Genomic DNA, 26,347 nt, shown 5'->3' with positions numbered 1-26,347 from the left:
GCATTTCGGAATGGGACAGTGAGGAGCACGAGAGCCAGTGAATGGCAGGACTGGAATGAAAATCGGTTAGACTGGAAAGCCCAGAAAGAGAGCAGTGTGTGCCTTTGATCGGATTATGCTGAGAAAATGCGTTATCTGAGCACTTTCTTAGCTGTTGCCATGAGCATGTGCCTGTCCACTACACTTGGCCTGCTGTTTGCTGCTTTGTTTGCAGAAAACCCAACAGGCCAAATTGATTGCACGCTCGCTCCAAAGTTGTGCTCAAAACAAGCTCAACTCGTGGCTGCCTCGGTGACTCGGTTTGTCATGTGCTTGATTCACATGTTGATGTTTCACTCTGTTAGGAACTGATGGTTCAATTTTGGTTTTAAGACATTCTGACTGAGTAACGCATCTGGTTTCTCCTTGTGTGACTCCCCCATTAGGTCATTATGAGCGGGGGCGTCAACGTGAGGTCCACCCTTCGGGCCCCTCCCCCTTCAGGAATCCCGCTCCCGCGCACGTCTACACCCTCCTCCCAAAAAACGGACAGGCACCAAAGGACCAGCGAGCTGCCCAGGGCCTTGACACCTACCTCGAAACGCACGCCCACTCACACACCCGCTCAGTCTCCATCACTTTGCCCTCGCAGCTCCAGCCTGCGAAAGTCATCCCGGAGGGATCTGCCGACAAATGTTGGCCTGAAGTCACCGCTCGTCCACCAACCTGGTGGTCAACATGCTTGGCAAAGCTCTTCTTTGGCCTACAATAGTCCACGGACTCAGCGCCGGGTGCCTCCGCCACACTCCAAAGACATTCTGGATCTGGGAAAGCCCTCACAGATCTTAACGGATTTTTCACTTGATGGGAATTGTAATAGAAATCTATGCACAAATCGGAACCAAACCAGCTTACATCCGCCGCTCCAGTTTAGCAAAGGAGAGCATTTTACTCCCAGGCTGATTAACGACGTATCAGAAAGGGAAGAAGAGGCTCCATCCCAGTCCTGTATCTCCAACAATGGCAACATCTACCAAATTGTCCATCAGGAAGCCGTCAGCGGTCCTAGTGACTGCACCGTCCAATCAGATGAGGAGATGGGGACTCCGGAGGATTCAAGTCCAGCTTCCTCTACCAGTCTTCCGCTGCTTCCACCGGGTATGCCAGCCTTGGCTGCAGCATGCAAGCCATCTTTAGATACGCTGCATCAAGGCCCACAAATGGAGCCCACTCCCTCAGAAATACAAGCGCCGCGAGTGAACATGGCGGCAGTTGCTCCTTTCAGCTTCAGGTTAGTGGCCCTCATTCAAACACACTTATCAAGCCTTCAGCTTTTATTTATTTATATTTTATGGTAAAGACATCTCTCGTATTTCTCTGTATGACCTCCCACTGCACAGAGCGGCTCACACCCATTCGGTTTAATGAACACGACGGGTCCCAGGAGCTTGTTGTGGGATTTCAATCTAATTCTTGTGTATCTCACAGAAAAAACATAAACACACGCACAAACACGCACACTTGGTGCTTTCTGGAGCAGAGCTGATCGTTTAAGTGTCTACTAGAAAGCCTTTAAGGCAGACTGAGTACATTCTCTTTTGTAGTCACTCAACATAGCTAAACAAGGAAAACATATAAATAGTGTTTATTGCCTGCAAAATGAAAGTACAGTGACCGATGTGTTCTGTGTGTTCTGTTGACAGGTTGCTGGTGCAGGAGGGTGATTTGTCACTTGATGAACTGAGTGACTGTTCATCTGGATCCATCGAGATCTGCTGCGATGACCTGACACCAGGTTAGACAAATTCACTTTCCAAATGTAAATTTTTTGTTCTCTGAACTAGCCTCAGCGGTTTAATTCTATCTGCCCAGTCGGGATGAGTGCACTTCGAGGCTAAGGGATGGATTTTTGTCATGTCGGGGTGCTACATTTCAGCAGCAAGACACATTTATTGTGACAGTCATACAAGTCGTGCCCATACATGTCAACCCTAATTTGGTCCCACCTGTATTACAAACCCATAAAATCCTTATTTTCCCATAAAAATCCTTATGTCAGTTTTATCAATACTAAAGCTGTTTCATGCAATAACATTAATCTTACCTTACTTTCTTTCTTATATGAAGACATTGACAGTATCTTGTTCCAAATGACATTTTATTGCACAAAGAAAAAACAGATTTCTAAATATCACAGGGACGGTTGACTTTTTTGTTGCTTCACATTTCTCTCGTGCAACTTTGATTTCAAATGTTCTTTGACATCGTAAATGCCAGATGCCGCAACCTTAATGTCCCGTGAACAAAGCGAACATGATGCATACTCTTCTCCAAGTTTTGACGGACCAATTACCTTAAATAAATCCGTCCATTCCGAACGAAAACGTCCGGTGTATCTTGTTTTTTTGGCCGGCCTGTCCCCCATTTTTTCAACCACTGCGAACGACTCGCAATTTTCGCGCTAACACAAATTTCTTAACTGCGCATGTCAGGAAACTGTTAGAAGTCTCGCGCGATAGACGATATTTTGTGACCGGTTGTTGTTTAAATCGAGCTTATGCACACGTGTAGCACGTAGCCGACAGTAAATACTAAATAAATTTAAAAAGGGTAAGCAATATATACTAATATTATTATTTTCATGAAAACAGTTAAATCCGTATTCATTTCCAAATACGCCCGTATGCTTTTGCAACACTTAAAAATCTGTAAGAAATACGGACAAACCTTATGGGTTGACATGTATGCGTGCCAAAAGCCAATATATGACTCCAATTGTTGGACCTGAATAGACCAAGGGATATGCAGCCTCAGTCCAAATAAATGTCTCCGACTCATCAGGCCTTGGCCGCCATGTCTGAAGTAAGGTGGCACGATTTGGAATGTGTGCCTCGGCCTGCGGCTGTGCTGACTTCGGTGGGTCAAGATGATGAAATGGAAAGTAGGGAAGTGTTTAGGATGCGCCAACGAGGGCAGATGACGGTGGCGATGTGGGTCAGTAATGGGATATAAAGGGTGCACTCGCTGCCAGGCAGCGCTACATGCACATTGGTTTCAACTTTTGAACCCATACCACTAGACCACTGAGCGGGTAATGCGTTCACTGGCAAGAGGAAAAATGAGCTCAGTGAATATAACCACAAACTGATTTTTACAAGAAAAATGCTTACAATAAAGAGCTATATTGCACTTTTGTCTGATTGTTTTCAGACTTGTATTAATCTTATTTACATTAATCTTATTACTAGATTCTGTAAAATCCTAAAATAAGAAAATGAAACTTTTGAAATCCCAGTTCAGGGCCTTTGATGTTGGTCAGTCGTCTTAAAACGTGGAAAATGTTTGTTTTAAGCCTCACAATACTTAAAACTAGCTGTTTACACTCAATGCCAAGATTGCTTGATCAATTAAGATAATTAAGTAATAAGTATCTTAAAATAAGCAGAATCATCTTGTCCGACAACTTTATTTTAAGTAAAAATAACTTGTCAAGGCAAAATAAGCAAATTTCGGTTACATTTAAGAAATTATCGTACTTGAAATTTTAATTTTTGCAGTGTGGTTTCCCCATATTGATCGAACGCATCCATTTTACATTCGAAAAATCTCACAATACACCACAAAAAAAAAAAGTCACAAAAATAGGTCTACTGAAATGATGTGAAAACAAAAAACAAAATGGAAATACAATGCAATGGTAACTTCAGTATCATAATTTCACAAAATAAAAACAAATATCGCACTCTAATTGGGCAATTAAAATGAAATAGAAATGTCAAAAACAATCTTTTATTATGTCAATAATTTACTTTTATCTACCTGTAGCCTTTTTAAGAATCTTCTACCATTGGAAAACAAAGGTTTTTTACTAGCTGGTTTTGCAAAACTTGGTGGAAGTACATTATAAAGTCTACCGCTCTTAAAAGGCCTCTTGCTTTCTTTGCATGATGGCTTTGGTCATGGTCTTGTAATTGATCCTTCACCGGGCGTCTAAAGTGGTTTTTAGAGCAGTCACAAAGCGCATTTGCAGCATATGGTGGTAGGGCTGCGATCGTAATACACGTGATGGTAATTTTAAAAAGCACTGTAAGGAAGGGAGTGGAAGAGCATGTTTGGAGGGAAGAAAAACAGAAGGTAAGATGAAAAGAGGGTTGACAGGGTCATTAAGATAATAGATGACAATTGGAATTCAATGCATTGTGTTCTTATTAGAAAAGCACACAAAAACATAGCATGCTTTTATTTATTTATTTGTATTTATCTGCCACGTCTTTGGCAACTGAATCATTGAGTTCTACATTTGCCTATATTCAAATAAGTGGCAACAGAACCACCTTTTATCATCTTCTGACCCTGATAAAGACAAAGACGATAACTGTGTCTACAGGACCATATGGTCTTTCAATTTGACCCAAGTCTTACTGACCTTGCCACTCTCCAGAGATGATGTGCGCATCGTGTGTGTACGTGATGGATGTGATGGATGTCTGACCAGCCACAGATGGTGTTTTGAAAGATAAATGTTCAGTAGATCGTATCTTTTTCCAGCAAGGGAATAGTCTTTCCATATCTCTGTCTTTCTTTCACGCACACACACCTGGGTTATAATTTACTTCTGGTCCCAGAATACTCTTCTCAAGGATATTAAACATATGCATGGAAAACTGACACACACTCACCTGGTTTTAATCCGTGAACATTTCATAAAGTCAACCCTTATAAAAATCCAAATGGTACATTTTGTCAATTTTGATAGGATGTGCCCTTAAAAAAAAAAAAAAAAAAAAAAAAACTAAAATCCGTTTATGGTATTAAAAAATCAAAACATGATTTGGCAACAAATCTATTTAACCACAAAATGAAAGGGCAACTATGGGACCGTTGTTTTAATCATCCGTATATAGTGCAGTCATAACATACAGTACTTTTGAGGCTTTTAATACAGATGCACAGATACTGACAGTATTAAAGTAAATGGATTTGTGGTTTAATACGCTTAGCGCCTTCCAATCATAATAAAGGCATGTGATGGATTATGTCATATACATACATACAATAGATTTTTTTTAAACGTTTTTTTTCGTGTTGAAAAACACACCGGCCTGATTTGGCAACATCAAACATCAACATCTTAGCTACCAGCTCCTGTCTACTCTTAATAGGGACACAGTAATGGATGCATTAGTTTGAGTGTGAGATGAAAGAGGAGAAAGGTGGATTGAATAAGTGTGCACTCCGAATCCCATTTGACCTCTGGGGTCACTCCCAATGCAGGGAGTCAAGTTATGAGTCAATCATGTGACAAATCCACCGTCACACACGCCACACTGTAACCAAGCAACCAGCTTTGGCATGACAGCATTGTGGGATGGCCCAGGGGAGTGTAATAGGAATTTCAACACTAAGCCAATTGCAAGAGCACAATTTAAAACCGTTCAAAACAAATATTTTGTCTTCTTCCCAAGATGCCAGTTGTTGCCGAGATGATTCATAATGAGCATGTGACGTTCATCATGCTGTTTTTGTTAGATTCGCATTTTATGCCTGCCGGATACAGTCGCGCTATTGTCACGGATCGGCTTTAAGTGCCTGAATTCCCCAAATGCTTAAGCCTTTGAGTCATGCTGTGTATTATCACTATCCTCATTCATGAGTCAGAGTGGCCCCACATGTATGTTATTTGAGTATTTGGCCTTAAAAGTGGACCCTGCTAGTCATGTTATGTATGAGTGTAGCTGTGCGTCATGTCCTGCGGACTTCCGAGCGTTAGCGCGCTAGCAAAAGTAAGCAATTGAAGCAGGAGGCAAAGCCGTGAGGCAGGATATCCCCTCTCTGTTTTGAATGCTTCCTCTGCTTCTCTCGCTCACACACAAGATCCTTCCTCACCCTGTCCTCATCCTCCTTGTCTGCCTTCTTGGCTGAGTTCAGTGACCAATCCAATTTGTTTTGAAAGCTAGATCTGCTTCCTTGCTGTGCACCTTCAGTCACACTTATAGTCATCACACTTGAGAAATGATCACATCACACAGAAATGATCTCATCATTTATATTTTATTTATTTATGCACAAATGAATGGGATCAGATCTGATTGTTTAGGATGCTACGGTACGATTCAGTTATTTATTTTCTGGTATTTATCTTTGCTATGTAAATGTGCATACTAACGGTTTTTATGGTGGTCACTTCACACGAGTTGTTAGTTGGTAAATCGACTATTAATCTGCATCGACATTTAATTCCTTGAAGTCAACCGAGTGCTAATCATGAGATTTTGGCGTCATGTCATCCAATCAGACGACTTTTGACATCTGCTGTTGCAGTACTGTAATGTTCTCAGAAGCAGGCCCAGTCTTTGTATGTCTTCAGTACGAAAATAAGCTCGTCGTGGCTGAGAATAGCGGTTAGCCTTGCTAGCTTTGGCTTTTCTAATCGATGGTAGTCTTAAAAGACTCATATGATGGGACTGACAGCGAGGAATGTAGGAAATGTTGCAAATTAAAGCTCCATCTTCATTTCCAAAAAACGTTTTGTCCAGTTCTATATGGGGAACAACTGTGTGATGATGAGAACCATATTCGTATCATGCCATCATCATCACAACACGTGTCGCTTCATGACACTGTGTCGAAACATTTGTTGTAGTACAGCAGGCAACCAGACAATACTACAAGCATGTGGAAGTATTTTACCAAACCATGAGACCAAAAGCACTTGCAAAACACGCAGCTCTAGCTTCAAATACAGTAAAAACACATGAAATAGAAACAATGAAACAAAGAAATGCCAAATTTTTTCAAGCTGGTAACAATGAGACCTGCAGGTTCATTACATCAATAACTACAGTACATTCAGCGTAACATAAAGTTTATTTTTAATCATTTGTTTTTAGTAGTTTTATGCAGGTCCATCAAAACATGTCTTCACATTAAACTGGTCTATGGTGCAAAAAAAAAAAAAGAAGAAGCTGAACGCAATTAGTAAATCTGTTTGAAACTATTCCGAGACAAAGTTAAGAGACTTTCCTTCCTTCTGCCCAATTGCTTGTCTACTGCTAGCCCTTCATGATGTGTGTTCAATCTAACCATTCAGCCTTGTATCGTTATTTACCCGGTTTTAAAAGAAAGTGCCTTTTATTGTGAATGTGTCAGCCTTTTCCCCAGGTCTGAGCCAATTTCCCAAAGTTTTAGCTGGTGGTCAGACCTCATATTCCACACAAACACACATCTCGAACACCCTGAATGTGTGTGTGTGTGTGTGTGTGTGTGTGTGTGATAAGTGATGAATGCAAAGTCAAATACTGAGTGCTGGCATCCATCAAGCTTGCAAGCTTCTCTGATGTCAAGCCAGATTGCTCAAGTAAGTTGCACACCCTGGACAGGCAGTGTGTATAAAGAAAGTATATGTTTATGTGCGCTGTATATTAAAATGATTAGTCAGCAGAGCCAGAGAGGACTGCAACAAACAAGTAGCTGTGTGCTGCCAACACACCCTTAACACCGTGTGTGTGTGTGTGTGTGTGTGTGTGTGTGTGTGTGTGTGTGTGTGTGCCTCCCGTGCCACACAGTCCTGCCTTGTTTGCAGCGGCTCTCATTTCACAAACCGTAACCCGTCGTCAGGGAGGTATAAGCGTAGATGTACAGCACCTATTAACCTGAAATGACCCCCCCCCCACCCCCCCTCACCCTCCAAAACCTCCAACAGGCCCCAGAGGCTCCCTAACTGTCTCACGACTTTGACCTCAACATTGCCCCTTTCAAGAAAGTTAGCGGACTCGAGCTAATGGGTTTTAGCAAACAACAGCCAATGCTCAGTATGTTTTGTACCATTTGTAAATGAATCTTCATCGATCTTTATAAACTTTTAACTCTTTGACTGCCAGACGTTTTCAGAAAAGGGATGCCGTGGGTGCCAGCCGATTTAAGCATTTTTGACTGATCTTTCAAGGTCCACAGAAAATTATGTGTTTGGACTATGGAAACACACATACTACCAAATGAAAGATTGGACTCTCATCTTTCATCAGAAAAAAAAGTTTGTTTCTACCTTATTCCGTTTTTCAGTAATCAACAATAGAAAATGGTTAGTTTCACCTCTGTTTTGAAAAAAAACGTCTTTTAACGTCTTTGGCACTCCTCCATAGGATTTTACTAAACGTTATTTAACGTTTTTGGCAGTCAAAGAGTTAATGTGTTATCTTTTCATATGTGATTGGAAGCCAGTACAAATCTGAGCTACAGCGTTGGGCTTGACTTAATTAACTCATTCACTGGCATAAATTCTTAAAAAAAAAAAAAAGATTATTAAAAATTAGGGGCGACAGGCAATTCAATATTTGTATTGTAATTAATCGCATGACTTCACTAGTTAACTCATGATAAATCACAAATTTTATATCTGTTCTAAATGTACAATAAAAAAAATTCTAGGTTTTCATACTCTTGTTAACAAAAGTGAAAAAAAAATGTTTAACTAATAAAAATAGTTCAAATGAATTTTTGACGTCTATAGCCGTCAATGGCAGTGAATGAGCTAATTAGGCTCGAAGTTTAGTGTCCCTTTGAATGTTTATTTTTAATCTAAGACATGTTATTCCCCTCACTTGTACGCTTCCATCTGTATGTGGTAATAGTCGGGGAACATGAGCATGACTGTGCCTCGTTGCCCCAAAGCAAAGTCAACAAAGGCATGCTTAGATGAGTCCGGTGCATGCGTTGCAAAACACTTGAGAATCTCTGCCTCAATCACATCAAACCGAGATATGGTTAGCCTCTCGTCCAACATCAGTGACCATCAGTGACCTCTGACCTCACACCTTCAAACAAACAATCCAAAATATTGTAAAACCTCTTTCAAGAAGAGTGGACGTTTGTTCAGCATTTCGCACAGATCTCTCTCTCAACTTTATTTATATAGCGCTTTCACAACAGCTATAACAAAGCACTGCACACAAAGCAAAACAGAAAACATACACACAAAACATTAAATGATAATATTACAGACGCTCCCCAACTTACGAACGAGTTACGTTCCGAGCGATCGTTCGTAAGGTGAATTTGTTCGTAAGTTGCTTCAGTGCTATATTTTGTATTATAATTTATGTTTAAAGAGAATACGTACAGTACTGTACTACGTATGTTAGAGAGAGAGAGCGAGAGACACACACAGTATGTACATGTACGTAATAAGATAAATAAAATGAAGTTTAACTTACTTTTGGAAGATGTACTCGATGCTTAAGGATTTGATGGAGGAAGAGGAAGAGGAGGATTTTATATCATGAGAGGTTCTTCGTCGTCGCTGGAATGGGCTTCAAAAGTTACTTCCTCCTCCGTAACTTCAATGTAGGAAGAAGTTGAGGGTCGAGGAGAAGAAGATGAGGGTTGATGATTATCTTCCTTGGAGGATTTACTAGAAACTGGCCGAAAGAAGCGATCTAACGACGATTGCACAGTTTTCTTCTTTTTTCATCATAAATGATGCGGTAGCACTGTATGGCATCATTCAATTGATTTGCAACCTTTGTGCAACGTTCAATATTTGGGTCTTGCTGCTCGAAGAGTGCGATGGCTTTATCTATGAGCGACAGGCGTTTCTTCTTCTTCCTCCTCCTCGACACGTTGCTGAGCCTCCAATGCTGGGTGAGCTCTCACAGCGCCAAGCGTCGGTATTAGCGGCGGAAAGAAGCACTACAGTACTCGGAAAAAGGTGCGCAATACAAAATCGAACTTACAGCATCTCTTTCCGAACATTTTTTGACATGCGCGCAGACATGTTCGTATGTACCGTTGTTCGTAACTCGAATGTTCGTAAGTAGGGGAGCGTCTGTAATCTGAAATGAGAAAAAAAAATTCTTGAATCAAAATACATCTTAGGGCGGCACGGTGGCTGACTGGTTAGCACGTCCGCCTCCCAGTGCTGAGGACGTGAGATCGAGTCCGGGCTTCGGCCTTCCTGGGTGGAGTTTGCATGTTCTCCCCGTGCTTGCGTGGGTTTTCTCCGGGTACTCCGGTTTCCTCCCACATTCCAAAAACATGCATGGCAGGTTGATTGGACACTCCAAATTGTCCATAGGTGTGATTGTGAGTATGATTGTTCGTCTCTGTGTGCCCTGCAATTGACTGGCAACCAGTTCAGGGTGTACCCCGCCTACTGCCCGAAGCCAGCTGGGATAGGCTCCAGCAACCCCCGCGACCCTTGTGAGGACAAGCGGTAAAGAAAATGAATGGATGGATGGAAAATACATCTTCATATTAGTGGGTGACACGGGAGTGGATTTTCACAATCCTGTCCCATCGCTCTCCCGGTGAAAACGACTCTAGTTCTGTCCCGCTCCCATTCAGAATTACTCCCGCTCCCGTACCGCTCCCATTCTGGAAGGTCAATTGCATCATTAAAAAAATTATGCTGCGCAAGTGTAAATCTGTCCAAGGTTTTTTCCCCGAACGGATATTGAATTAATCCCGCTCCTGTCTGCTCATGTGAAGTTTTTATCCTGTCCCGTCCCAATCCCGTGATTAATGGTAAAGTTCACTGCCATCCCGCACGAAATGTCAGCCTCTACTTCACATGTACTGTACATGTTGTTTGAAGCTGTTATGAGAGAGGAGCAAGATTCTCTCCATGAACAATAGTATGATGTCACCGGGATCATTGATTCGATCACAGCTTGAACTGCAGTTTTCTAACAGTCGATAGTATGTCCAAGGACAATTAGATTTCCTACCACAGGACAATAGCCAGGTTCCAAACATGTCCCCATCTTAGAAGTGCTTTGATAACACAGAACATCCAAATAAAAACTCTGACCTATAAGGAGACTGCGTGCATATTGTTTCCTGTAAACAGTTTTATTGATTTCTTTATATACTAAGAGATCATGCTTTGCCATCATTACTAGCCCTAATGGAATGGATGCAATTTCTGTGTTTATGGCTCTCTATCTAATCAGCTCTCAACTTATCCAATGTCAGAGGAGGACTCAGGAATAGATTTTTCACATCTGAAGCCAAGTTTCTCGAGATGGGATGTCCAGTGGAATGAAGTGTCGAAGTTGAACATGCTAGAGCACTACTGAATCCCTAGATGGGGGCTTCTTTGGCCTTGTCTCATCAATGTGACACACTGGGAAAGACAGACCCATGCATACAGAGAACACACATTACACGCACATTCACGAGGAGCACAGCTCGAAATATCTACACCAGCACCCACACATGCACTTGTGCCTGTTTTAAACCAACGCCTGATTACAATGGCCGGGAAATAGATGAGATTATCTTAATGGCCTGTGGTTCGAGGATGGGTGATGTTGTCTGGATTTGGACGAGGGATGCAAATGGGGGGAAGGAAATGAAGGCGGGTGGATAGTTGATGTAATGCAGGTGGAGGTTGTGCTGATGATTTCAGGGCTGCTGCCTGCTAATTAAAGCAACAAAGGCAGGCCTGGCCATCCTTGTGCATTTGGGAAACCTGCAGTGCTGTAATAATTGAAGATAATCACGGTCAGACTTCCTGTGGTTAACACACTTAACAAAATCTGAATGTGAAAGGATGAATAGAGCAGCAAATGTGATTATGAAGGATTGGATGTCTATGTGTGGACTAAGGGGCGGGGGACTTTTATTCTGGCGGCAATATTTGACATTGAGGAACCGTGCCGTCGGACTGCTCAGATGATTGCACTGCTTGTAAATACTAAATGCTGGTAATTTATTGCCAAGTCTTGTGTTTAGACTCACCGGTGTGCAGCACTGCATCTGGGGGGGGGGACAGTGAGATTTTTTTAAAAGTACACATTTATTTAAGCTTTTTTAGGGTGTTATTTGTAATTCAGGTGACTTTAGTTCATGTGAGGGAAAAAAAACTGAGAGAAGGGAAGGGAGGGATGGATGAATCAGCCAGTGGGAGGAGGGTTAGCCAGAGACAACAAAATAGAAGGAAGGCTAGCAGAGGACGAAGTAGAAGGCGGGTGAATGAGCCAGCGGGGGTAGGTTTAGCAAACCAGCGAGCGAGGCACAAGCAGAGGGAGGAGAGAGCAGAGAAAAAGGGGGGTGTTGCTGCTGTTGCGGCTGCTTCTGCTGTCAGTTGGCTGCCGCCTGCCTCGCGAGCAGGAGGGGATGCGGAGCGGGAACCGAGCAGAGGTGCAGACAGAGGGCTGCGTTTCGTTTCAGCGGCTCCATTGTCATCTGTGAGGGGCTCTGTGAGGAGGTGCAGTTAGATACTGGACGCAGATCTGCAGATCCATGGATTGTAAAATGTGAGTAAAAGAAACTGCCAATGCCAATCAGCACTGATTCATTTGCCGTTTTCAACTCAGGGTTCTTGCACATCAGGGAATCTGACATCTCCGGTGTGTTTCCATAGAGCAGCAAATTAAGACGGCTCTGGTGTTTTTATCTCTGCTTCTCCCGTCTTTCGCACCATTTATTCTGGTCTTGTGCGTATATCAGAGCATGCCCCTGTTGTTTGGCTCTCTACAGGAGGGATGCTGGAGGCTAATGTGGCTAACATTAGCATGACAGCAAAGCCCAGGGAGCTGGTACTCAGGACTCCTGCTGTTTCCAGCCAGGTTTCTTCAGCCCAGTCCATGGCCTCAAGGAAGCCCCCAGCAAAGCCATCTGCTCTACCACAGGGACTCCCACGTCCCTCCAGGTCAGAGCTGAAGGTCTACCGGCCAACTACCGGATCCATCCCAATTCCAGTCTCAAATCCATCCAAGCTACGCAAGCAGCGATCCCTTAGCAACTTGGCTGTGCTCACTGATGCTGAGAAAAAGCTGCACCTGTACCAGAGTCCCAGGTGGAATGATGATTCTGGCCAGCCTGGCGCTGGCACCAACAAAGAAGGGCAGACTACGACTGGTCGGCCTGTGAGCGGTAAAACATCACTATCCAGAACACTATCAAAGTCAGAACAGTCCCTTTTCCAAGGAAAGCCCAAGACATTCAACTCCCAGGCAGTGACATCAAATTTGGGCAAGGCGAGCCGAATCCCAGCTCCTGGAAAGCCACGGGGACCATATGCTGAGGTCAAGCCCATTAGCAAAACCTCTGAGGGAGGCCATATTGCAGTACCAGACCTTGCTGAGCACCCAGTTAAGGCGAATGGAGCTGGTGGGACAGGAGATAATGGCACAAAACTTGGGGAGAAAGGAAGATCAGCTCCTCTTTTAAATGAAGACAAGAAAGCGACTAAGGTGGTAGAAGGACAAGACGATAAGGCCTTTTTGAAGGTGGACCCAGAGTTAGTGGTGACAGTTCTGGGCGACCTGGAGCAGCTGCTGTTCAGCCAAATGCTTGGTGAGTGCACTCTTTTCTAGGCTTGCTATGCACTGGGTTAAGCATGAGACCGAAATCACTTCGGACATGTCTATAAACGTGCCCATAAGAATTTTGTTTTTAAGGTCTGAGCAGTGACTGCTGCGAGGTCCCTCTTGTATCTGTAGAAATGCTTCTTCTTCTTCTTCTCCGAAATTAATCACATTTTCGGAGACATAAACATGTTCGAAACCTCACCAAATTTAGCACACTCATTGGGCCTAGCGAAAAATTTGATATTTTAAAGTTGTCATAAACAATGACGGCAAAATAGCGCCCCCTATAGTGAAAATAAAAATCCGGACACGTTTGGCCCATGGCTATGAAGACAGGTATGTGTAGCACCTCCAGACGTACAAAAAAATAGTCCAAGGGGTTATTCTTTTGCCCCCTTGTTTCTTATTGATTTTTGTTTGAAGTGCTGTTGGGAATAACTGCTAGATCGTAAATATTGTAACCAATCTGTCAAAATTGGCTGCGACTAAAACAGCAAAATGTTGTATGGATACTAGTTAAGTCAATCTTCTGCCAATCTTCTTATGTGGCCCAACTGACTAAGCTTTTCCTAAAGGTTACTATTTCATTTGATTCATGAGCTAGCATTGGAGCGAGTGGTTCAGATCTGACACACTGACACAGTTCCACAGTCTTACAAATGAATAGCATTTGAGCATATATCCATGTCTTAATGTTTGTTGTCTGCATACCACGTTGGTCTTTCATGGTTAACGCGATTGAAACTAGTGGGGAGTGGGCGTTGTCAGTTGGTAAATAGAGCGTCAGCATATTGAGTCAGGCTCCATTCACAGTGGGCTGCGTATTTAGCCTTGCACCACTCCCTCTCCACCCTCATGTCTGACCTCCAACCTCCCCTTTTATGTCCATTGATCTCCAGGCTACAGACAGATGGTCACCACCTACCTAGCACCTCCTCCCCCGTTACCGTGGGCAACATAACATTTAGAAGGAGAGATGAGTAATGTAACCCATTTTGCCAAGGGAGACAGAAGTAGCAGTTTTAAAAAAATATATTATGCTCTGATAGCATACCTTTTGATATAATCAAATTCTGTTTCGGGTATAGTGTGGGTTGAGGATGGACTTCCTTGTATTGATGTCAATGCCCACACCTGTATGCCTGAAAGTCAGGTAGGGAGAAGATGAGGAAGGAAGGACAGGAGAGCATGCAGCACGGTAAAAGAGGAACAGAGTGTAAAATAAAACCTATAAAAAATGTAGATGAAAAAATATCTGTACATAATTATTGTAATAAAAATAATGAATGATTCAGATTCAAATCTGTCCACTGAAGTCGACTGAGGCCTTTTTTCACCCCTGCTATTTTGCCACGCAAAGCACAGCAGGTGTGTGGGTGAAGTGTCTGGAGGCGCTCATGAGTTTGTACGTTTGCCTTTGGGAGAGGCTAATTTGTAACTTGCGCTCTTGCTCGCGGCTGTGGCCTCATCTTTGATCATATCTCCGTTTCCATTGGGACGTGCAGCTAATTGCTTTCGGCCCTGCGTGCTCTGTCATATACATTATATATCGTTCCTCTGCTCCTGTTATGAAATTGATGCTTCCTGTACTGTGTTATATCAGGATAAGTACTAACTTTAACTTGACTTTAGCCTGTAAGCCTTGTCCTGTTTGCTTCTGGCGCTGAAATGGGTTCCATCTTGTTTCGTGACAGCTAGCAATATGCGATGTGACAATGTCCTTTCCAGATGAGCCTTTAGCAGTAGGCAAAGCTAATGTAGGACACCACTGAGGTCCAATTGAGATGTGTCGAAATCAAATTGGCCAAATGTCTTGTCTCGAGATGAATATGTGGAGTCCTGACATATCCCTCAACAAAGTAAAACTTCAAAATATCACATCTTTTGTGAATATTAATATAATGAAGTATTGTAATGACTGTAGTTGTATGTCATAGTTTTGGGTCCCAGTCAGTATTAATTTTTTTATTTTATTTTATTATTATTTTTGCGGTGAGTCTCACACAAGCCATTTAATGTTTGATAGCATTTCAAAAAGCAGAGATACCTTTCTTTTTAAAAATTTTTTATTTCCATCCATATCAGGTGAATTCAACTGTTAGTATTTGTGTCTCCCACTCAGTATTAATAAACCCAACAGACCATCAGTGGTCTACTTGTCAGCTGTTGGTCATCTCGCAGGTGCAAAATAATAATACTAGTGATTACTAGGGTCGCTGAAGTAAGCCAATCAGAAAATGTCTTTCATTCGGAAGAACGGGCACAGGATATCCAGGATATGAAGACTCAACATGCTCTCATTCAAAGCCTAAAACCATTAGTCAGCCAATTTAGGCTTGATTCAAGATTAGTGTCAGTTTCCCCCCAATAGAGACAATAGGGCATTTCCACCAATGAGTGATTAAGAGATTTTTGTTAATTGGATATAGAGAATTACTGAAATTGATTTGTCGTCCACGAGTAGCAGCTTTGGACTTTGGAGGACTCATCCTCAGAAATGAAGCTTGAAATTAAAAATATCAAGTATACACATCCAATGGATGCTTATTAATTGGTTTACCTGTTCTGTTTAATAAACCTCACAAATAAAATTAATTACAGTACCTCGACATTTTTTAAATAGGCTGCTGGATTGCCTATGAGTTCAAAAGCATTTAAACCTCAGATGTCTTCTTTTAATGACACCTTGGGGTCCCATCCAGCGCCCTTAATGAGGTGTGTGTGAGAGAGAGAGAGCAATCCCTCAAGCATTGGCCTTTCTCAGCATGAGAGGATCTGTTCGAAGATCCAGCAAGCACCGAGATTAGTCTTTGCATCAAGATAATGAAAAAGATTCAACCCTCCATTGCACTAATCACAGATCTATGATCCTGGAAAAGGCCATCAAGTTTAAAGGGCATTACAAGTTAAAGCCTAAAGGACATCTGTTTGGATTGAGATTTGGGTTCATGTGGAGTTTGACTTCATGCAGAGCAGTAGGAGCAGATACTGTAGATTTAGGATAAAGATCACAAGTGTCATTGTTACATGTGTAATTTCACTGGCCACAGAACACAGTAAAAGACAAAGGAGTGACACATGCCCCCTTAAAGGTCGCCTTGAATAATAATGTGTGTATGCGGGCGTGTTTGTGCACGCGATGGTCTCTCTAGCACCCTTGGCAGTTGTCTGGAGAACAATGAATGCTTCAGAGGAACGACTTCAGCGTGCGCCACTAGCAGGCTTGTCATATGTTCATATGGCGCCTACTTTTTGCTACTTTTCATGCATACGGAGCCTCCCTAATAGTACGTCTCTCTTTGCTGCTTTCAACATTCCAGTCAGTCATCACATCATCGAGGAGGTAACGACACAACAAATAAACACAAGTCGCGAAGTCAAGTATCCTTTAGGTCCTCTTTTTCAATTCACTCAACTATGATAAGAGTTGATGCGACGTAGCACTCTGTCGCCACTCAGGCAGCAGACGAGACATTTATGTCGTACAAACAGCAACATTTATTTTTGAAGGGATCGTATCTCCTTGAGCGATGGTGGATCGTAAGCCAATATGGATACATGCATGATTACGCATACAATTTGCTTCCAGCGGTTGCGCTTCTGTTTGTGCGCGTTTTGCAATGTGTTGTGGTGATTCTCCACGGACTTAATGTTGGAGCCATTGCATTAGTGCTGTCTGCTTCCTGTCATCCTCCACCCAAATTATATTAGAGCACTTCTTGTTTTTGTCTCATCAGCTCTTGCACAACACATACAGTATATACATAATGTATATGTACTAGATGGATGGATAGAATGTTGGACAATTAGCCTAAAAACAGTGGCAGCACTGTAGTATACCATTACATCATATAAACCCACGACTCCCAGTAATGTATTTTTGTACATTTTTGTTACTGGGCAGTTTAGGAACATTAATGTCGGCATTTGTATGATCAGAATTGCGCGAGTGGTAAAGGCATAGAAGAGTGTTATGTAGGCCATCTTGTGATGAATGCTTAGTATTAGTCTTTTCATTGTGTTCTATTTGTGTATTTCTCTTATGATGTCTCCCGGATAAAAGTGTTCATTGTGACTGGATGCTTGGTGTGCTGCGGGGAAGCTGTATGCCACACACACACTCCAAATATGACGGCTCATCGTCCTCATACATGCGTCAAGTAGTCCGGGGTGTTATTTGTCTCACTTTTGTTAGAATGTGATAGAGCTGTGTTTCTCCAACTTTTTACAAGTACCACCATTATGACCAACATTAACGTACAGTAGTGCTTATATATATATAGGGTGAAGAAAATGACTGAATTTAATTAAAATGTATTTCTGAAAGATTAAACGCAAAGGTGTTTTACTTAAATACTACCGAACCATATTTAACCAACGTTGTCCAGGATTAAGTAGTATTACTTAGTATTGCTGATTTCTAAGCAGATAGGTCAGAGGTTAAGGAGATGTGGCACTTGTATTTAATGTTTGCATTTGGTCCAACATTCAGTGCCAGGTTTGGGCTAGTGGGATGAATCAAGGTCTTATCTTTGTGTTAAACTCATCATCACGCTTTTCATTTGTCAGTGTGTGTTTTTGCCAAGAATGGTTGGCATGTTGCTTTATTCTTGTAGAAGCATTTCGGGAATAAAGTACAGGATCGTGCTGTGTGTTGGCTTGCATTGCTGATATGATCTGAAATATTCAATGGTCAGTGATGTGACCCAATGTCTGTTTTCAGTCCCCTTAAAAGTACTGGATCATAGAATTTTATTTCTGGGGCATCATCGGGTCCACATTTTTGTCAGTGCAGTTCTTGTAACTGACAACATTCTTACGTTAGCCTTTTGGTCATGCTACAACCAAACGGAGCTTCCTTGTTTTCTGTCATCATCTAATGTTACGTAACGATTTCTCCACATTTAGAGGCCTATCAGCTGGCTTTCTCGAAAATGAACGGCTTTTCAGTATCACTTTTTCCATATAGGTTTAGTCATGTGAATGTAGCTTGTACAGACTGTGTGTGCAAAGAGGCGCTATTGTGTCATCATCATCATCATCATCATCATCACATACTGTTTAACTCTTTGACTGCCAGACATTTTCAGAAAAGGGATGCCGTGGGTGCCAGCCGATTTAAGCATTTTGACTGATCTTTCAAGGTCCACAGAAAATTATGTGTTTGGACTATGGAAACACACATACTACCAAATGAAAGATTGGACTCTCATCTTCCATCAGAAAAAAAAAGTTTGTTTCTACCTTATTCCGTTTTTCAGTAATCAACAATAGAAAATGGTTAGTTTCACCTCTGTTTGGAAACAAACGTCTTTTAACGTCTTTGGCACTCCTCCATAGGATTTTACTAAACGTTATTTAACGTTTTTGGCAGTCAAAGAGATATCACATGTGATCTTCCAAGACTGAGATGACGAGCTCCATCCTAATGAAACAGTCAACCCCCCTTGTTTGTGTTTGTGTTTATATGTATACTGTACAAGTGTGAGTGTTTGTCCACTCAGTCCAGATGTGCAGGAACGGCAGCATGTTGTAATGCTTCCTGTTTTGCAAACTAAGGTCACCAGAGAGATGTGACGTGAGTAATGTGGGGCGGTGTGGTGCAGTGGTGGAGTGGTCCTCTCCCAACCCAGAGGTTGCGGGTTCGACCCCAGGCCATTGTGACCACGTCGACGTATCCTTGAGCAAGATACTGAATCACCAGTTGCTCCTGATCCCGTCATTAGCAGGTGAATGGGTAGTCGAACGTAAAGCGCTTTGAGGTGGAAAAGCTACCATTTACGATGGAATGTATGAGGATGAGGATGATGACGATGGGTTACTAAAAAGCGGAAGAGAGAATAATGCTGGCCAATCATGCTAAGCAAGATCAAGAATTAAAACTAAACAGAAAACAAGCAGAATTTTCACCTTGCGTATTTAAAACAACCACATAGCTATGCCTTCAGTCTGCTAGCTTAATGCTAGCGCTAATTAGCATCCATGGTGTGACGCTTCAACTAACACTCAAATCTATTCAAATTCTTCATTTAAGGTCAAGTGTAACAAGTGCTCTTCTTTTCACATTTCCTGTTTTTTTGATTCCTGTAGGTCACTTGCCAAGAGTACGGAATGCTGTAATGACTGTTCAGACCTAAACTGTCCTTGAGAAGTGTATAACTACTTAAAAAAAAAAAAAATGTTGGCGCTTTATTGTGTAGCATCAGCAAAGCTCAACCACGCCAATCTATCATTTATGTCATTGCTGAGTAGCCTGAGGAGTTTCTCGTGACAGGAACATATGTGCGCATGCACATGGACCAGATAAGGCAGAAGAAAAGAATACAAGCAGGCGCTATTTCTCAAATCTTCATTCATATTGGGCAAAACAAGTTCTCTTACTGGTGAGCGCTCAACAAGGTCAGAAAAGGATGCAGCGCTACTGCACTAAAACATCCGCAAGGCCATAACCATTAGGCTACCTTTGGGGAGTTTCTATCTCGCTAATGGACAGACGAAACAAGTAACCCAGGGGAGCAAAACAAGACAACACGCCATCTACTTTTAAAGAGGAGAACTTTCCTTACACATGAACGACACTCAAAAGTGTGAACTGTGTGATATCCACCAAACCGAAACAATCTCTCAACAAAATACTTGCGCATTATTTCTTCATGATTAAATGTGTGAATCAATTATGAGGACAGAACAATGGCTTTTTTTTTTTTTTTTTTATGCGTTTGCAACACAGACTTGGAGCACGTGTTGGCACAAGCTCTATAAAACACATACACTGGAGCTTAAACAAGATCAATGTGATTCATGTGCACCCCTGGGGCGCAGCCGGCTCTGCCGAGGATATTAGCATTTCTAATCCCCCCCCCCCCCCCCCAGCATCACCATCCGAAATGCCCCAGCTGGGACCACCGGGGACAGAGCAGATGCTGGCCAGGAAGCCTTTTTTACGGACGTGCACTCTCACTCTAGCACATGCACGCTCATCCAGACTGTATCCAATCAATTTGACGCCAATGTTAAGCAAAGCCTCCATTTAGGGTAATTAAAAGTGTCCAATTAACGCTTACATCTGTGTGTGTGTGTGTGGGTGAGTGTGTGTGCGTCGGGGTGGTTAGGGTGTGTTTGGGGCTCATTGTTCCTGTTAAAGCTTTATGCCAGTTGTAATAATCCATGAAATGTAGCTCTTTCCGTATCTCGCTACCTTCTTCAATATCTTTTACAGTATTTTTAGGCTCACTGGCCAGAACATCAACAATCTAATGAGATCCAATACATGGGCCGAATTTGAAAATTCTGCCCAATAGGTCGTTCATAATGAAGCTAAGTGTTTTTTATGTGCTGAAAATGTACCCCTTCTTTATAGATTGTTTGTTGTTTATTTGTGATAATGCGGCATGAGATGCTCCATCGGTCTAAAAAACATTTACTTGACAGTTATTTGGTTGTGTGTGAGAGTTTTTGTTTGTTTTTTTTGGTGTGGGTGACAGATTTTGGGGAGGGCGGGGTGACATACGTCTTTCTGTATGTGTGTAAAAGGTTTTGGATGCACACGATCTTTTTAGTGTGAGAAGATGTTTTTGATGAGTGGAGTGCTTTTAGGTGTGAGAGCCAAAAAAATGGTGTGTAAGAAAGGTCTCTCTATGTGAGTTTTTTTTGTTTATAAATGTGCACATTTTGAGGGGGTGTGAGAGGCCTTGCTTTGTTTGGGAGACATTTTTGTGTTGCATGTGTGATACTTTTTGTGTGAGAGATGTTTTTGTGCGAGAGAGCTTTTTTGGTGGGTGAGCGTTACTTTGTATTTTGTTTTATATGATGTGTATGTGTGTGTGCAAGAAGGACATTTTTGTTTTGGGAGAGTTTAGTGTGAGAGGAGCTTTGATGTCTATATGTGAGTTTTTTTATGTTTGTAAGTTTTTGTTGAGTTGTGAGTTTTCGGGGTGTTTTCTTATATGAGAGGTGCTTTGGGGCAGCACGGTGGCTGACTGGTTAGCACGTCCGCCTCCCAGTGCAGAGGACGTGAGATCGAGTCCGGGCTTCAGGCTTCGGCCTTCCTGGGTGGAGTTTGCATGTTCTCCCCGTGCTTGCGTGGGTTTTCTCCGGGTACTCCGGTTTCCTCCCACATTCCAAAAGACATGCATGGCAGGTTAATTGAACACTCCAAATTGTCCATAGGTGTGATTGTGAGTATGGTTGTTCGTCTCTGTGTGCCCTGTGATTGGCTGGCAACCAGTTCAGGGTGTACCCCGCCTACTGCCCGAAGCCAGCTGGGATAGGCTCCAGCAACCCCCGCGACCCTTGTGAGGACAAGCGGTCAAGAAAATGGATGGATGGATGGATGGATGGATGGATGGATGGAGGTGCTATGTTGTCTATGTGTGAGAGTTTTCTGTTCATTTAAATTTATTTTTTGTGTGTGAATGAGATTTTTTTTTTATGCTTGTGAGACTTTTTTTGTTCCCCTTACAGTTTTTGTTTTTGTGTTTTTGGTGTGATTTTTTTTTTCTTTTTGTAAGAGACTTTTTTTCTGATTGGTGGAAGAGATTTTTTTTTGTCAGTTATTTTGGTGTGAATGAGAGGTATTTTCGTTCCTTCTGTGTGAGACTTTTTTGTTGTTAGGCAGTTTTTTGGGCGGGTAAAGGTGAATGTAGAGTTTTTGTGTCCTGCTCTGCAATAGATAATGTGCTCTCATGTGCAGTACGTATCTCTGTTAACGTAGCATGGAGTGAGTGGCCTACGATTGGAGAACATCATTTCCTCACTGCTATTCTTCCCTCGGGGCCGCCTGGTCAATTGTCTGTAGCCGTTTTTCCTTTGGGGGAATCAATCCTTGACCTGGAGTGGTGTGAGCCAAGTGTTCCTCTGTGTGGTGACGTGTGTGTGTGTGTGTTTGCGCGCGTGTGAGTGCACACACCACTCATGCATGTTTGCAGTGTTTGCATCTGCAGCAGCTGTTGCCATCGACACAGTTTGCATCCTCATTCAGCAGCCTTGTTAACCTCCATTCATCTCCTCACTTGCCATCTGGGCTTACTTGTTTGAGGCGCGGAGTTTAGTGAGCTGTGTTTCACATTTTGTAGTATGGGATCAAAATGAGCCTTTTTATTTGACAACTGCTATGAAACTTAAATATGAACTACCAATTAAGGAATCATATTTTTTTTTATTGAGTTAAGCAGACACAGGTGTCTCGCTGACATTTTTCGTTTTGTTTCCTAACCCTTGCTTCTATTTTGACTAATCTTTTTACTTGTGGGATCAGCTGATCAGTTCAATTGGACTATTGAAGTCTTAATTGTCTCTTTTATCATCCCCACCACGCACTTGAATGCACACTAAATAGGAGATCAGAGGTCACAGCGTCTTTATGTATGTGATCTGATACATATTATTGGTTCTGTACACGTTTGCCACAATCCAGTTGATCAAATCAGAACTCAGAGAATGTAAAAAAACAACAACAAATAATGACTCAAAATGATTTCCCATTTTAGTCCTGTGGTATGTGCATCATATTGATTTTCTTTTCGAATCCAATAATGTCCATGATTTCATTGCTTTCAAAATTGCTAAAATTGAGCATTTCATTTTGAATACAGTACATGGGTGAGACAGGAAGAGCGGCAGTGAGCAGCCAGCCTCACCTCGGGTTGCGCAATCCCTCACAAAAAAAAGCTGATGTAGCAAATTGCAACAGCGCCATCTTTTTGTTCGGTCTCTCTTCACGTCTCCAATTTAATGTTTTCACACACTTGTAATATGCACTCTGATTTTCCAGTCACACTAATCTTGTGTGTTTTACTGATTGCATAAAACTGCAGATATAACGTAAGGTGAGGCAGACAGCATTCTGCCTCCGCACTGTGGCAGGCAGAATACTGTGGCAGCCATTTCATTTTTTTTTTACACAACACTTAATAATTCAATGAGTGTCCTTTAAAGTTATAATTGCAATGGATAATGCGGCCACTATAAAACACTAGAAATAAGTGTGAATGCTGAAATACAAGTATATAGTTGTTGTTGTTGTTTTTTTTTGCTTGTTTGTTTGTTTGTTTGAATTCAGATCTGACTGTTAATTTAATGGAAAATTTGGCACTATGTTTGGCTCATAGATTTGTAAATCCAACTGTAATTCATGCCTCACCGGCCATGAACCTCACTACGCGCCACTTTCACAGATGAGTTATTTTCACATTGAAAACAGGGATGTGATTTTTCCGCTAATTCGCGGAATTCCGCTTTTTTTATCTCCCCCCCCCCCAAAAAAAAAAAATTCCGATTTTTTTATTTTATTTATTTTATTTTATTTTTTTTTAAGTAGTTCATTGTGTATGCACATGACTCCGACAGATAACATCTTCTGCTATAACAAAGACATTTGTGGTATGCTCTAATATGAGTTACTTTTCATTTGGTCATGATACAATTATTTGTTCATGAAATTTGAACTCTTCAACATTATTTATGTGTTAACTTAGTAATCACATTAGTTAGATATGATGATATTCTCAGTGATAGTTTTTAAAAGCAAAGGCAGTCCAATGTTTTTGAATGTGACTGATTTTGAGTTGACTAAAACTGCCATTTTATATGGGATAGTTCAATATACATTGAAAATTTATGCTGTTGTTTTGTCTATTTCTTTGTCATGTGAGTGCATTGAAAGTACTTAAAAACACGGAAAACCCATGAGCTCCGGGGGGCTTCGCCCCCCTTGTCCCCCCACCAGGGCGCTGCCCTGGACCTAGCTGGGTGCCAGCGGCCCCCAGACCCCCGGCTAAATTTTCAGATAATTTCACTTTGGTCAAATCACATCCCTGTGAAAAGTTGGAAGGGCAACATGCCTGCCCTCAGGTACTATTGCAACTTTTAAATGACTTGCAAATACAAAACAATAAGAAATCCTCAAATTAGGATTGCCTGTATGTGTTTGTATTTATTTACACTTCATTCACTATCCAGTCACTCAAACACAGTGCTTGCTGTTTAGAATTGCTCTTTTTAGGACAACCATTTTTCATCTGCCAAAATGAATTATTTGTAGCGCAGTCCCGTTTCAAGGTTCAGATATTGAAGCAGCTTTCCTGGAAACATGGAGGTGTGGTGTCAGTGTCGCTGAGCGCCTGAACCGCTTTCCATGTTATTTAAAGCCGATTTATATTTTATTGTCCCTCGCCGCATCTTCTACTACCAGGAAAGCCCCTGGGGGGAGTGTTCAAAAGACAAATGCCCACACGCAAACACACACACACACACACACACACGATAAACAGATGCACAGCATGAATTTTTGCAGCCCAAGTAGATTACAGAATAATTGGGAGTGAAACCCAGTGAGAGGATTTTGGTTTATTTTCTGATAGGCAAAGTGTCACGAGTTCATTTAAAGGACACATCTCCATTGTATGTGATGTTGTTTCCTCTTTTTTTGTTTTTTCTCTGTTTTTTTTGTTGTTGTTCACATTATACAATACAAAAGACAGAACCACATTTGAAGTTGCCGATGACGATACAGTTGCCACCTGGATTGCACATCTGCCGCACAGTTCTGAATTTGGCATTTCGAATCCGGGCTCCTGCCTTCCTGGTTGGAGTTTGGATGTTCTTTCTGTGCTTGTGTGGGTTTTCTCCACGTACTTTGGCTTCCTTCATATTCACAAACATTTTTAAATTAAGTTAATTGACAACTTTAAATTGTCCTCGCAGGTTGTTTGTCTACATGTGACCTATGATTGGTTGGCAAGCAGTTCAGGGGGTATCCCACCTCTCACCCAGAGCCAACTGGGATAAACTCCACCCCATCCGTGAACCTCATGAGGATAAGCAGTATAGAAAATGGATGGATGGATGTTGTCGGTGTTAAAAAAATGCTGCAATGTGGCCTTTCATGTCTAAAAATATCCCTTTGTGTTTGTTTGCGTGCATGGCTGCAGACCCGGAATCCCAGAGGAAGAAGACCGTGCAAAATGTTTTGGACCTACGACAAAACCTGGAGGAAACTATGACCAGCCTGAGAGGGGTTCCGCTGGGCCACAGGTCAGACACATGCGCACGCAAGCACACACGCACACACATATCCACGCGGAAATGAAAAGAAAAAAAATTCCAACAATACTCTTTAGTAATTTTCAAGTCAAAAATGTTCTTTATAATATTTTCTATGCACCCGGACTCATCTAAACACCGCATTGAAAATTGCATCACAGTGCTTAAGTAACTCATTTGCTCCCCAAAACGTATAAATACGTTCTATTTTAAATGTTTTAAGTGCGGGTGAAGCAATGGTAATAATTACAAAAACGGCCAGCAGGTGGCAGCAGAATATTAGAGATCAACCAGGGCCTTGTGGCAACAAGCTGTTTTCCCCACGGTTTTAAACATATTTGTGAATAATGATGAAACTTAGCTATATTCTAATGCTAACTGCTGCAAAACGGAAACAGATAGAAATATACTTTTGGTCCTGATGAAAGAAGAAACTCATCTTTCTTTTGGTAGGTTCCATGTTTTCATAGCAAAATAACACAATATTCTGTGGGCCTTGCAAAATCAGTCAAAATCCAGTTAAAGCCGGTTAGCGAAGGAGGTTGCTTCAGTGAAAATGGCTGGGAGTGAATGAGTTAAGGGCTCAACTTGCAAAGGTCACATGACCAAACCCAGAAAACATGTTTGCTGTTACGGTCGTTATCTAAGCCCTTAAATAGGCTTTGTGATGTCATTTTCAGTTGACAGCAAATGACAAAATGGCCACCCCCTGAGATGGATAAAAAAAAACTGTGAATTTTTCTGCTTAACTCTTTGACTGCCAAAAACGTTAAATAACGTTAAGTAAAATCCTATGGAGGAGTGGCAAAGACGTTAAAAGACGTTTGTTTCAAAACAGAGGTGAAACTTACCATTTTCTATTGTTGATTATTGAAAAACGGAATAAGGTAGAAACAAACTTTTTTTTTCTGATGAAAGATGAGAGTCCAATCTTTCATTTGGTAGTATGTGTGTTTCCATAGTCCAAACACATAATTTTCTGTGGACCTTGAAAGATCAGTCAAAATGCTTAA

At 41.8% G+C, this 26,347-nt stretch overlaps 1 protein-coding gene across 3 annotated transcripts in view; it reads left to right on the top strand.

Moving 5' to 3' along the window:
* The window catches only part of nav1a (neuron navigator 1a), a 121,958-nt gene that overhangs the window by 23,969 nt on the left and 71,642 nt on the right, over positions 1-26,347 (top strand). For all 3 annotated transcript variants that reach the window (XM_077567936.1, XM_077567932.1, XM_077567924.1), the window contains exons 3-6: positions 426-1,270; positions 1,683-1,774; positions 12,460-13,278; positions 25,223-25,325. In XM_077567936.1, the coding sequence (XP_077424062.1) occupies positions 432-1,270; positions 1,683-1,774; positions 12,460-13,278; positions 25,223-25,325 (1,853 nt within the window). In that variant the 5' untranslated portion in view covers positions 426-431. The remainder of the gene's footprint in view (positions 1-425; positions 1,271-1,682; positions 1,775-12,459; positions 13,279-25,222; positions 25,326-26,347) is intronic.

The sequence above is a fragment of the Vanacampus margaritifer genome, chromosome 1, assembly GCF_051991255.1.
Source record: "Vanacampus margaritifer isolate UIUO_Vmar chromosome 1, RoL_Vmar_1.0, whole genome shotgun sequence".
In the NCBI taxonomy this organism is placed as follows: Eukaryota; Metazoa; Chordata; class Actinopteri; order Syngnathiformes; family Syngnathidae; genus Vanacampus; species Vanacampus margaritifer.
The sequence above is the reverse complement of the archived record's forward strand: the minus strand, read 5'-3'. Positions and strand labels throughout refer to the sequence as shown.